Raw genomic sequence first — 14,448 nt, 5'->3', positions numbered from 1 at the left:
ACAGCCCAACAATAGCTTTCCAAAATAGGAAAGTTTAAAAAAAAAATCAGCAATAAGAAAAATTTAGATGACAGTTTTTCCTTCAGAACAACACTGTCAAATTTTTGTTTCATCATTTTTATTTTCTTATTCAATAGTATCCCTTTGTTAAATTATTAAAAACTCAAACTCACAAGATAAAGCAGTTCTGACCTAATACACACCCATAAAATGTCCCTTCTCTTTCGGTGTCATGGCTTGGAATTAAAAGTCCAGTAACCATGGACTTGGCACATCCTTCCTCCACCTTTGGTATGAATACAATATGCCACCTAATATTTCCACAAAGGAAAAGTAAGGCTTATCAATGTGTTAAAAAAACAACTCAAGAGCAAGGTAAATTTTCTCCATCTTGAAATCTACTTTCCCCTGAAAGATCTCCATTCCATGGCAAAAACCTTTAGGGTCTGAGGAGTCAATTTGGTAAAGATGACCTTGGCAAAATAAACCCCAATGTATGTATGAGTGCCAAAACTGTGGTTTCCAAACTCTTGAGTGAATAATAAATCTTAAAAAAGTGTTCTAAGTGTTATAAGCTTTCAGATTTATGAATGAGAAAAGACATGATGTGACTGCTTGATTCTAGCTCAAGGACGAAAGTTACGGTTTAGTAATATGCACTTCACTGCTTCCATTCCCGTTGGTGGTGGTGGTAATGATGTACTGTGTGGTCTGTGGTTGGCTGGTGGTCTGGGAGTCCAAGGAGTCACTATGTGTAGATGGTTGAACCTGGACTCCACCGGAGAGGGCAGATGTTTGCTTTTCCTCCAGTTCTGGCTGACTTTCTGATAACACATAATGACCCTATAGTGGGAAGAAAAAGGTCTTTAAAAACATGGGGTCTAAAAGGGAATGTGGAGCTACTGGGGGAGAAGAGGAGGGAACACGCCAAGAAATTTCATAAGGGGACCTCAAAATAGGAATCTATGATAGATGCTTCACCTAGGGCCTTTAGAGAGGCTGGATCATGGATCAGTCACGCCAACTGACTGCAAAGGTCAGCACCACAAGGGAGCACCTTAGCTGTTTTACCAAATGATATAGTGAAGCACTTCAGATACAGAAAAATGCATCATGGTGGTAACATACGTGGCAAAGAAAACATGTGCCATTATACTGCTCCTAAGAATTTAGAAATTCAGAAAAGACTGCTATCTGTCAATTACATCTTAAGAATAATATAGAATGGATCAAAGAAGAGATATTTAAAGTCTCCTTAAAGGGGCAGAATGGCCCCTAAGAAAGGTAGTTGAGATCAGTGGTTCCTGGACTTCAGAATTTCAAAGACCAGCAAAATTAAAAATAACAAATGGCCCCCAAATTCTATTTTGCCAAGTAAGATCATTTAAAATATGCTACCATCAAATAGGCATTTTAACACTCAAGAGCATAAGAGCAACACAATCTTAGAATAAAATCCCTTACATTAAATAAATTTAGGTTTATGAAAACTTACACAGCATTTTTATTTTTTCTCATTTTTCCTCTGATCATGGAAACTTATTCACAGACCTGTGGCTGGCTATTTTGTTAACGTTTTTAAAGAAAGAATGTGTCAGTCAGAGGAGCACTGGTCAGCGAAGAGGCAGAGGAAAAAAGAAGTCACAGTAGCCTTTCCAAGCATTGCCCAGAGAAAAAGCCAATGCCAAACACCCATTTGATTCACCAAGGGCCACGTGTTCTGAGTCCACACCCGCCAAGCAACTTTCTGATTTCCTATGTGGGGCTTCCTTTAGTGGGAAGGGGACTGTTCTCAACCTAGGGTCCATGAACTTCCAAAAGTGTACATTAAATTCATGTGTATGTATATCACGGCTAGGGCAGGGAAACATCCTTGACTATAATTAGGTTCTTGAATGAGTTCGTGGCCAGAGAAAGGTAAAAGTCAATTAATGGATCCTACCGGGAGCAAAAAATTCCCTAGTCATACCAATGTGATAATGCTATTTTACGTTACTTATTACTTTCACTGACAATTGGTAGCATTACTCTGGATTTATAAATCTCTCCTAATGTGACCTTGCATGCTGAGAAATGGGTGAACTCTCAGTATGCTTTTTTAAAAAATCAGGTTTTGTGAGTTTTTTCGTTTTTTGTTTTGAGACAGAGAGTCTCACTCTGTTGCCCTGGCTAGAATGCAGTGGCGTCAGCCTCCCTTATAGCAACCTTAAACTCCTAGGCTCAAGCGATCCTTCTGCCTTAGCCTCCCGAATAGCTGGGACTACAGGCCTGCACCAACATGCCCAACTAATTTTTCTATTTTTAGTTGCCCAACTAATTTTTTTCTATTTTTAGTAGAGACAGGGCCTCGCTCTTGCTGAGGCTGGTCTCGAATTCCTGCCTCAAGCAATCCTCCCACCTCAGCCTCCCAGAGTGCTAGGATTATAGGCATGAGCCACCAGGCCTAGCCAAAAATCAGGTTTTTGAGGCCACCAGATTGCCCTGGTACACTCTGAGACCTCCTGGAAAATAGTCGGTCTTCCCTTGGTAACATCCCAATATCCCTAGCCACTTAAGAGTATTTTTCTTTATTTTTCTTCCAACTTTACTTAAAATTAACAAGTAAAAATTATATATATGTATAGTATACAACATGACGTTTTGATATATGCATACATATATTGTGAAATGATTAAATCAATCTAATTAACATATCCATCACCTCACAAACTTACCATTTTTTTGTAGTGAGAACACTTAGGATCGACTCTCTTAACAATTTCAAGTATACAATCGATTTTTATTAACTATAGTCACCATGCTGTACATTAGACCTCCAAAACTTACTCATACAAGAGTATTTTTCTAAATTCAAATTTATGTACTCTGTCTTCTAATACTTAGAGATAGGCCAGGACAAACCAGTGAAGATAAAAACAGAGGTAGTAGATACAAGCAACACTGTATCTGCCCAACTTAAATATAACAAGAGAACTTATGGCAATGTTTTTCACCTTGGGGTGGGTGAGTTGTTTAAAATAGCTCTGTAATTGATTCATTATATTATTCTCTCCCAATCCAGTTGAGGACCAATAGCCTTGAAGACTTGTACTCTCTCCAAGAAGCATTTAAAAAGGTGCTTACAGCGATGGATCTAGAATCATTATAGTTATCAATTAAATCGACATTTATTGAGCATGTGCCATATCCTAGCCTCCTAGGCAGGGCACTGAAGATAAAGTGATAAAGACCAAGACTCAGCTTTCAAGGAATTCATCTATTGTGAGAAAACAGAGTAAACCAATCATTAAAAAATAAATAGCAATAAGGGTTATAATATAGCACCACAGGATGGATAGGAAAAACCCGACGGAGCAACACAGCTTACCGGAGTCACCGCCTTCACTTGGCCAGTAGTAACTGGAGTTGCCACACCACTATCTGTAATCACAAACTGACCGGGGGGAAGTGTCATCATTTGAATCTCAGATGCTGAAAAACAGGAAATATCCATACTTCAGTGGTCTCAGATTTAAATACAAGTTCTAAAAACAAATACCTAACACTAGTGGACACATTCCCCACTGAGAAATTTTCCATGGAGTTGCCTGCTGTGAGAGTCCTACAGTGATGTGATTTCTTGATAGCAAAAGTATCTCTGAAAAGAACTGATCTTATGAGAAGAAGCTAGTACACAGCCACCAAGTATCAGAGACAATCAATGCATCCACCCTCAAATGTGGCTTCTGAATATCCATAAAGATAAATATGCAATGGTTTTTTTAAAACTTTGAAATAAATTACAAAGATTTGCCTTTTAGCTCAATATTTTTATCTTTTTATGTTTTGTTTTCTTTGCCTAATAATTTTTTTTATTTTTTATTTTTTGTTTGTGTTTCAGCTCATTATGGGGGTACAAAAGATCAGGCTATATACATTGCCCATGCCTCCCCATCCCCCTGAGTCTGAGCTTCAGTTGTGTCCATTCCCTAGACAGTGCACATCACACTCATCATGTAGGTGTGCACCCCTACCCTCCCCCCAGCCCATCCCCCCCAGTCAGAACTTCAAGCGTGTCCATTTCCCAGGCAGTGCACATCGCACTCAACAAGTAGGTATACACCCATCCCTTCCACCCAGCCCGGACCTCTGTCCGATACCCAATTGGTGTTATTCCCAAATGTCCACTCAGGGAAACCAGTTTGCTGGTGAGTACATGTGGTGCTTATTTTTCCATTCTTGGGATACTTCACTTAACAGAATGGGTTCCAGCTCTCTCCAGGAGAACCAAAGAGATGCCATATCGCCATTATTTCTAATAGCTGAGTAATATTCCATGGTATACATATACCACATTTTGCTAATCCATTCATGAATCGATGGGCATTTGGGTTGTTTCCACATCTTTGCGATTGTGAATTGTGCTGCTATAAACATTCGGGTGCAGGTGTCTTTTTTATAGAATGACTTTTGTTCTTCTGGGTAGATGCCCAATAATGGGATTGCTGGATCGAATGGTAGGTCTACTTGAATCTGTTTAAGGTATCTCCACATTGCTTTCCACAGGGGCTGCACTAGTTTACAGTCCCACCAGCAGTGTATGAGTGTACCTATCTCTCCACACCCATGCCAACATGTATAGTTTTGGGACTTTTTGATAAAGGCCGTTCTCACTGAAGTTAAGTGATATCTCATTGTGGTTTTGATTTGCATTTCCCTGATGATTAGAGATGTTGAACACTTTTTCATATGTTTGTTAGCCATTTTTATATCTTCTTCTTTTTTTTTTTTTTTTTTTTTGAGACAGAGTCTCACTTTGTTGCCCAGGCTAGAGTGAGTGCCGTGGCGTCAGCCTAGCTCACAGCAACCTCAAACTCCTGGGCTCAAGCGATCCTCCTGCCTCAGCCTCCTGAGTAGCTGGGACTACAGGCATGTGCCACTATGCCCGGCTAATTTTTCTATATATATATTTTTAGTTGTCCATATAATTTTTTTGTATTTTTAGTAGAGACGGGGTCTCGCTCTTGCTCAGGCTGGTCTCGAACTCCTGACCTTGAGCGATCCACCCGCCTCGGCCTCCCAGAGTGCTAGGATTACAGGCGTGAGCCACCGCGCCCGGCCATTTTTATATCTTCTTTTGAAAAATTTCTATTCATGTCCTTTGCCCACTTTTTGATAGGGTTGTTCGATTTTTTCTTACTGATTTTCCTGAGTTCTAAATAGATTCTTTTTTTTTTTTTTTTTTTTTGTTGAGACAGAGTCTCACTTTGTTGCCCAGGCTAGAGTGAGTGCCGTGGCGTCAGCTTAGCTCACAGCAACCTCAGACTCCTCGGCTTAAGCGATCCTACTGCCTCAGCCTCCCGAGTAGCTGGGACTACAGGCATGCGCCACTATGCCCGGCTAATTTTTTCTATATAGATTTTTAGTTGTCCATATAATGTCTTTCTATTTTTAGTAGAGACGGGGTCTCGCTCAGGCTGGTCTCGAACTCCTGACCTTGAGCAATCCACCCGCCTCGGCCTCCCAGAGTGCTAGGATTACAGGCGTGAGCCACCGCGCCCGGCCCTAAATAGATTCTTGTTATCAGTCCTTTATCTGATGTGTAGTATGCGAAAATTTTTTCCCATTCTGTAGGTTGTCTGTTTACTCTCGTGACTGTTTCTTTGGCTGTGCAGAAGCTTTTTAATTTTATCAGGTCCCATTTATTTATTTTTGTTGTTGCTGTAATTGCCTTAGGGGTCTTCTTCATAAATTCTTTGCCTAGGCCAATGTCTGTAAGAGTCTTTCCTACGTTTTCTTCTAGAATTCTAATAGTTTCTGACCTAAGGTTTAAGTCTGTTAACACCGTGATTTGATTTTTGTGAGGGGTGAGAGCTGTGTGTCCTGTTTTAGTCTTCTACATGTGGATATCCAGTTTTCCCAGCACCATTTATTAAATAAGGAATCTTTTCCCCAGAGTATGTTTTTGTCTGCTTTGTCAAAGATTAGATGGCTATATGAGGATGGTTTTATGTTTGGATTTTCTGTTCTGTTCCACTGGTCTGTGTCCCTGCACTTGTGCCAGTACCAGGCTGTTTTAAGAACCACAGCCTTGTAGTATAGTTTGAAGTCTGGCAAATTAATACCTCTCATTTTGTTTTTGTTGTTTAAGATTGCTTTTGCTAAATGGGGTCTTCTCTGGTTCCATACAAAGTGTAAAATTATTTTTTCTATGTCTGTGAAAAAAGATGTTGGTAATTTAATAGGGATTGCATTGAATCTGTAGATAACTTTGGGCAGTATAGACATTTTAACAATGTTGATTCTACCGATCCATGAGCATGGTATGGTTTTCCATCTATTTACATGTTCTGCGATTTCCTTCCTCAGTGTTTCATAGTTCTCCCTATAGAGGTCCTTTACCTCCTTAGTTAAATATATTCCTAGGTATTTTATTTTCTTTGTTGCTATTTTGAAGGGTATTGAGTCCTTAATTTGGTTCTCTGTTTGGCTGTTATTGGCGTATATGAATGCCTCTGATTTGTGTGTATTGATTTTGTATCCTGAGACTTTACTGAATTCATTGATCAATTCCAGGAGTCTCTTGGTTGAAACCTTGGGGTTTTCTAGATATAACATCATATCATCAGCAAAGAGTGAGAGTTTGATCTCTTCTGTCCCTATTTGGACTCCCTTGATTCTGCTCTCTTGCCTGATAGCTCTTGCAAGGACTTCCAATACTATGTTGAAAAGTAATGGGGACAGTGGGCAGCCTTGTCTGGTTCCAGTTCTAAGTGGGAATGCTTTTAGTTTTTCCCCATTCAGTATGATGTTGGCTGTGGGTTTGTCATATATGGCTTGTATCATTTTTAGATAGGCCCCGTCTATGCCTATTTTGTTAAGTGTTCTTATCATAAAAGGGTGTTGAATTTTGTCGAATGCTTTTTCTGCATCTATTGAGAGGATCATATGATCTTTATTTTTGCTTCTATTTATGTGATGAATTACATTTATAGATTTGCGTATGTTAAACCATCCCTGCATCTCTGGGATGAAGCCCACTTGGTCGTGATGGATTATTTTTTTGATAAGCACTTGGATTCAATTTGCTAGAATTTTATTGAGAATATTTACATCTATATTCATAAGAGAAATTGGTCTATAGTTCTCTGTTTTAGTTGCATCCTTTCCTGGTTTTGGTATCAGGATTATGTTGGCTTGGTAAAAAGTGTTGGGGAGAATCCCATCCTTCTCTATATTGGAGAATAGTTTATGTAGGATGGGCACCAGTTCTTCTTTGTAGGTATGGTAGAATTCAGGTGTGAACCCATCTGGTCCAGGGCTTTTCTTTTTGGGAAGGTTTTTTATTGCTGTTTCGATTTCAGATCTAGATATCGGTCTATTCAGGAATTCTATTTCTTCCTAGTTGAGCCTGGGAAGGCTGTGTGTTTCTAAGAATTTGTCCATTTCCTCCAGGTTTTCTAATTTGTGTGCATAAAGATTTTTGTAGAATTCATAGATGATATCATGTATCTCTGTGGCATCAGTCGTGATTACTCCTTTCGTGTTCCTGATGGAGGTTATAAGAGATTTTTCTTTTCTGCTCTTGGTTAGTCTAGCCAGAGGTGTGTCAATTTTGTTTATTTTTTCAAAGAACCAACTTCTGGTTTTATTAATCTCCCTTATGGTTTGATTGTTGTCCTTTTCATTTAGTTCTGATTTAATCTTAATAATTTCTCTCCTTCTGCTGGGTTTGGGATTGGTCTGTTCTTCCTTCTCCAGCTCTTTGAGTCTATTCATTAGATTGTCTATTTGTAAGTTTTCTGTCTTTTTGGTATAGGCATTTATGGAAATAAATTTTCCTCTCAGGACTGCTTTAGCTGTGTCTCACAGATTTTGATAAGTTGTATCTCCTTTGTTGTTTAATTCAAAGAGTCTTTTGATTTCCGACTTGATTTCTTCATTTATAAAATGATTGTTCAGGAGAAGGTTATTTAGCTTCCATGACTTTGAGTAGAAGTGAGGATTTCTGTTAGGGTTCATTGTTACTTTTATTCCACTGTGATCTGAGAAGATGCATGGTATAATTTCTATATTTTTAAATTTTTTAAGACATGCTTAACGTCCTAAGATATGGTCAATCTTGGAGAATGTCCCATGAGCTGATGACGTATATTCATCAGCAAAAGTATATTCAGTGGTTTTTGGGTAGAATGTCCTGTAGATGTCAGTCAGGCCCATTTGTTCTAGCATTCTATTTAAGTCCATTATGTCTTTGTTTATTTTCTGTTTAGAGGATCTGTCCTGTACTGTCAGTGGGGTGTTAAAGTCTCCAGCTATTACAGTATTGTTATCTATCATTTGGTTCAGATCAAGTAGGGTTTGCTTTATGAATCTGGGTGCACCTAGGTTGGGTGCATATATATTAAATATAGTTATGTCTTCTTGTTGAATTGTACCCTTCGCCAGTATATAGTAACCATCTTTGTCTTTCTTTACTTTTGTTGATTTAAAAACTACGTTATTGGAGATTAGAACCGCCACGCCAGCTTTCTTTTGGGTTCCATTTGCTTGGAATATTGATTTCCACCCTTTTATTTTCAGTCTAAACGCATCCTTGAAGGTTAGATGAGTTTCCTGAAGACAGCAAATACTTGGCTTATATTTTTTTATCCATTGGGCCAGTCTATGTTTCTTGAGTGGGAAATTCAATCCATTCACATTTATTGAGAGAACTGATAAGTGAGACAGATTGCTGTTCCACGTGTTGGGTTGAATTTCATTGATCTGTTTTCTCTCTTGAGCCATTATGATAACTGGGTTTTTATATTTATCTCTTGATTAGTGTTACATTCGAGGGTCCTTCTTGTGCCATGTGTAACTGGCACATGTGTAACTCTGTTTTGAGTACTCCTTGGAGAGCTGGTCTTGTCTTGGTGAATTCCCTGAGTTTTTGTTTATCTGAGAATGTCTTAATTTCACCTTCATATATAAAACTGAGCTTAGCTGGGTACAGGATTCTAGGCTGGGCATTATTCTGTTTCAGAAGAGTGAGAATGGGGCCCCAATCTCTTCTTGCTTGTAAGGTTTCAGGTGAGAAATCTGGCGTGATTCGGATGGACTTTCCTTTGTATGTTACTTGTTTCTTTCTCCTTACAGCTCAAAGAAGGTCCTCTTTAGTGGATATTTTGGTCAGTCTGATGACTAAATGACGTGGTGTCTTCCTATTTGGTATGAATCTCCCGGGGGTTCTTTGAGCTTCTTGAACCTGTATATCTAGAGATTTGGCAAGGCCTGGGAAATTTTCCTCAATTATATCTTCAAATAGTTTATTCAACCCTTGCTTATTGTCTTCTTCACCCTCAGGAATGCCGATAACTCTCACGTTAGGTTTCTTCACATAATCCCACATTTCTTGTAGACTCTGGTCGTTTCCCTTGTTTCTTTGCTCTAACTCTGTGACTGTCTTATTTAATTGGAAAGTGTTATCTCCAATCTCTGAGATTCTTTCTTCTGTTTGATCTACCCTGCTCTTGAGACTTTCCACTGTGTTTTGTAGCTCCTTGAATAAATTCTTCATTTCCAGGAGTTCAGTTTGATTTTTCTTCAGTATTTCAATTTCTTTGGTGAATTTTTCTTCCAAGTCCTGGATCTTTTTTGTGGTTTCTTTGTGTTGATTATCCATTTTTTCTTGCATAATGTTCAGTGTATTTATGATCCATGTTTGAAATTCTTCCTGTGACATGTTGCTATTTGGAATCTGGTTTGTGTTAATTGGTGGAGAACTAGTAATCCTCTTTGAGGGCAAGGTTTCAGCTTGATTCTTTATACTCCCAGAGTTCTTTCGCTGAGCCCTTCCCATCTGGATGAATCCTTAAGATCCCTTCTTTCAGCTTTAGTCTGGATAGGGGCACGCCATGAGCGCCAGGTAAGCTGCCTCCTCTGTCGCTAGGGGGAGCCCTTCGCGTGTTGTTCAGGATTTTGCTACCTCCACTGGGGGGGCTGCTCCTCTTCCTCTCCCCAGGTGGTTTCCGTCTCTCTCTGCCAGAAAGACAGTGGATAGGGGGAGGGGAGCGGCGCCCTCGTTCGCCCAGCGCCCCAGCCGCTGCAGTTCCTGCGGGCAATGGTCCGCCCCGCCCCAATGTCCGCAAGGTCCATGCTCCACTCTCTCCAGACTGGGGAACCACTCAGTGTTCACACAAAGGCTGAGCTCCTAGTCACGGTCCCTGGACTAGGGAAGGGAGTCGCCCAGGGAGCTGCCCGGTACCCAATCGCTCCGCAGCGTTTAGGCTGTGAAACCCGACAATGGCGGCCGCCTGTCTGCAGATCACTGTCTCTGGGCTTGAACGCTCAGGGACCAGCAGGGGCCAGAGGAGCCGGGACCGGGAGAATCCAACCGCCCGCCTAAACGAGGCAGTTCAGCGTCTGCTAGAGCCGGACTGAAGCAGCCCTGCTGCCCGCGTATAGGAGACAGTTGCTAGGCACCTCGGCTGCGCACAGCGCTCCAGGGTCCAAAATGCCTCCCGCCCATGTCTCCTCTCTGCAGAGCCCACGTCTCCTGCGGCGATTCTGCACCAACTTCAGGCAGATCCCCAACTGAGTGGGTGTGGAGGTCAGAAGGGGAACAAGATGCTTTCCTGTGGGGCTGAACCCACCCCACTCTCTGGTGAGGTGGGTACAGCCGTCCTGCGCTCCCTTAGCTCTATTGACTATCCCGCACTCTCCAGATTTTCACGATTTATTTCTGGATCACCTCAGTCCTTTCTCGCTCTCTCTCTGTCCCACGCTGATTCTCTGTGGATTCACACCGCCGCTCTTGTGGGGGAGTGAACCTCTAGCGTTGTGGCAGTCCGAGACCCATGCCTTCCACTCCGGGAGCACGAATCCAGGAGGTCACCACCATTCCGCCATCTTGCCTTCCTCAATATTTTTATCTTTTGTATTCAAAATGTACCCACAGTTGGCTAGCAATCACAATTTAATCCAATTTGGATTTTATTTCACCATCAGTGTTATTAAAGCAAATTAAAAACAAAGTTCAACCTAGTGTCCTATTAATAATCTCTAAATAATATATCCTACTAAAAGGAATCAGAGTTTCTTGGAAAAATGGCTGATTCCAGACCTGGGCAGAAAATGTATAAGACAAGCATGGAATATCATGTCTTATCAGCATACAAGACGCGCAAAAGGGTAAAGGGCCACATGGGAAAGATGCAGGAGCCAGTCTGAAGAGGCTCCTACTAGCCACAGATAGGATAATCTGAGCATCAATAAGGATAACAACTGCAACAGGCTGAAACATGTCATGTGTTGAAACCCGTGAGTACAGAGCAACACTAAGACAGACATATACACACGCCTCACAGATCACACTCGATAACACTACAAAACCAACTCATTTTGTTGAAAACTGGCAAATACAGAAAATGAATCAGGTATTTAAAGCACTTCTCCTACCTGTCCTGTACAAACTGTACCTCAGACCAACTAGTAGTTAAAGTACAATTTTTTCTTTAGAACAGTTTTCTAGCTAATTAATGAATAAAAATTACAGAATCAGAATATCACAACTTTGCAAACCCTAATGAAATAATAGAGCTAAGGAATAAACATCAATGGCTCTTAACATCACCAAAAGAAAGACACCGGACATTATGAGTCTACTGGTGGAAGTACACACACCACGAAGTATCTTGGGTTGAAAAAACTGAACCTGATTAAGCTTCTAGATCTAATTGCCAGTCTACAGGAAACAAAAGGGACAGAAGAAAGCAGGTTAAATGGTAACATGGGGATGCCACTGGCAAAATCCAAAATGTGGGAAACTCAACAGGACAAAGACCCAGTTTTCTCAATGTAGAAATTGCAACTTAAGAGAAAGTAAATACATGTATTGAAAGAAATTCAAAAGACATAATCAACTGCAATGTATGGCCTATATTTGGAATTCAATATGAACAAACCAACTACTAAAGATAAGTTTCTGAGACGATCATGGAAATATGAACACCAGGTATTTGAAGTCTATTTGAGGGTATTAAAGAATTATTGTCATTTCTTTTTAGGTGTGATAATGTCGTGCTGTGACAACATGTAGAATTGTGTTTTTAAAGATAATCTTTCTTTTAGAGAGACAAACTAAAATATTTATAGATGAAGTGATATGATGGCTCTTTATGATGGGGGCATAGAGACAAGGTTGGGCATGAGCTGGTAATTGTTGAAGCTGGATAATGGGTACAGGGGGTTCATTGTACTATTCTCCCTACTTTCATATATTTTTGCCTTTTTTCCTAATAAAAAATTTCAGTCCCGGAAGCTTTTCTCCAGGTTAGAATGATAACTGCTACTGTTATTACTATGGGTATCTGCATCACTCCACTTTCTTTCACAAGAATTAGAGTATAAAGGTCAATCTGTTTACCTGGATTCTACCAGTATTTACTGGAGTGAGAGACCTTCCCCGACTGGAAACTAGACTCAGCCCTCATTGTGACCACCAAGGTTTAAGAGAATAGATTGTAAAAACAACTAGATGGTAGAGCTTGAGCCTGACTCCACAGTGAATCTATGTAACACAGCCAAGAGTCAATCATGACAGAGACAGGCCCAAAAAAAGAGATCAACAGTAGGAGAAAGATCAACACTGACCTTCTCCCTTCTCAGCCCCTATTCCTCCTAGTTGCTACCACTGAAGTCTAACTATGACATAGACTCTATTCCTGTTCCTTCCACATCTTTAATGATAAATGTCTCATGCTTCCCAGCCCACACCCAAAGCTATCATCCTCACCAAGATGTTCACCTACTCTGACCTCTGGCAGCCAGCCTCTTACTGCTTCTGCAGTGCTAATCTCAGAGCTTTGGAATCAACTACTCATCTCCCTATCTCCTCCATTAGATTGTGATCTCTTTGAACCAAAGACTATCTTTGGAGGAAAGACAGCACAGTGGAGTGGTTTACAGTATAAACTCTGGAGCTAGACTGCCTGGGTGCCAATCCTCCATTTACTAGCTACGTCTCTTGGACAAGTTAGTGTGTCAAAATTGCTTTATCTATAAAATACAAATAACAACTATACTTACCTCATAGATTGTTAAGAATACTGAATGTAATGTGTACAGTTTCAAATCATTCCTGGCATGTAGTGAGAGCTTAATGAAAGCTGGCTAACATCATCATTGTGTAGTGTTACTGATATTAATGTCAATATTAATCTTGGTATAGCCAGGGTTTAGTACAGTAATTGATATATATGCATTCAATAAATATTGGTGGAAGGGATGAATCATTACCATCAACATATCCTATATCCATCTATTCTACTATTTAAGTTACCTACCTACACTTCATCCAGCAATATACCCAATGTTTCAGAAAATGTCATATCAGGGTGGCTCTCTGAAATCAGAGTACTGCCTTGAATTTTGTCATGAAACTCATTCAAGTACATGCACCGCAGAGTGTAGAAAATGGCCAATTGATACTTTAATCCAATAATCTATCATAAAGCTGAGGAAATTATGACACAGGGCTGGAGATCCCTCACCCATGACCTAGACAGCATTGTCCCCTTTCTTTTACTTACAGTAGCCACGGAAGGAGTTCCAAGCATTGGGTAGGTATGTGTGCTGTACGGAGGAGTTCTGCTGCTGCTGCGGTTGCAGAGCCTGCCCTTGTGTGGAAGAACTGCCTTGTATGTGGGAGGGGCTGAGGCCCTGCTGAGACTGCTGGGCAGAGGGGCTCAAGGGCTGCCCAGCTACCTAGGCAGAAAGAAAAAGCAAGAGCAGAGAATTGTGAAATTCCAAAATAGTTAAGACTCACAAACAAATCAAGGAACTAAATCAGACTAGTATGAATTATAACACTGAAAGTATCACTGCTATTAAAATAACATTTTAAATAAGAATAGAATTAATGAAATGTAAGCATAACTATGAACTCTAATTTGTTTTCAAAGGATTATCTATAAAAGTACCCCAAAATTAATTTTAATAAACTTGTTAGAAAGAGAAATGAAAGAAAGTATAATTACCTACATTACATAAGGTTAAAAAAATTGAGAAGTGAAATAACTTGCCTACATTACAAAGCTGCTCTGGAACACAAATTGAAATAGAACCAGAAGTCATGATTTCCATCAATGTGCGCTGGATAATCCTACCCAGTTCGCGGAGTTCAGCACAGGTGCACATGCAGCCACCTGGTGAAGAGGCTTACTCCTGACAACAGGTAAGGCCCATGCTCCCCAGCCTGCCATGCAAGGCCCTCCACAGTCCAGCTCCAAACTACCTTTCCAACTTTCTTCCAAACATCATTTCCTGTTAGTAATCTAAACAGAGTATCTCAGTTTTCTATAAACATACCACAATTTCCCATCTGTGTCTTTACTTATAATGTGAGCTTACTCAGATCACAATGCCTTCCCTGAATTGTACTCCTCCTTCAAGACGTAATTCAAAGACTACTACTTCTACAGAAATTCC

At 40.3% G+C, this 14,448-nt stretch overlaps 1 protein-coding gene across 2 annotated transcripts in view; it reads right to left on the bottom strand.

Annotated features, from left to right (window-relative positions):
• Positions 1 to 415: 415 nt before the first annotated feature.
• Positions 416 to 14,448, bottom strand: part of PRDM10 (PR/SET domain 10) — a 79,314-nt gene continuing 65,281 nt past the window's right edge. For both annotated transcript variants that reach the window (XM_069468696.1, XM_069468697.1), the window contains 3 exons: positions 13,551 to 13,725; positions 3,368 to 3,471; positions 416 to 843 (listed from right to left, as the gene is read on the bottom strand). In XM_069468696.1, the coding sequence (XP_069324797.1) occupies positions 640 to 843; positions 3,368 to 3,471; positions 13,551 to 13,725 (483 nt within the window). In that variant the 3' untranslated portion in view covers positions 416 to 639. The remainder of the gene's footprint in view (positions 844 to 3,367; positions 3,472 to 13,550; positions 13,726 to 14,448) is intronic.

This window comes from Eulemur rufifrons, chromosome 6, assembly GCF_041146395.1.
Source record: "Eulemur rufifrons isolate Redbay chromosome 6, OSU_ERuf_1, whole genome shotgun sequence".
Classification (NCBI taxonomy): Eukaryota; Metazoa; Chordata; class Mammalia; order Primates; family Lemuridae; genus Eulemur; species Eulemur rufifrons.
The sequence above is the reverse complement of the archived record's forward strand: the minus strand, read 5'-3'. Positions and strand labels throughout refer to the sequence as shown.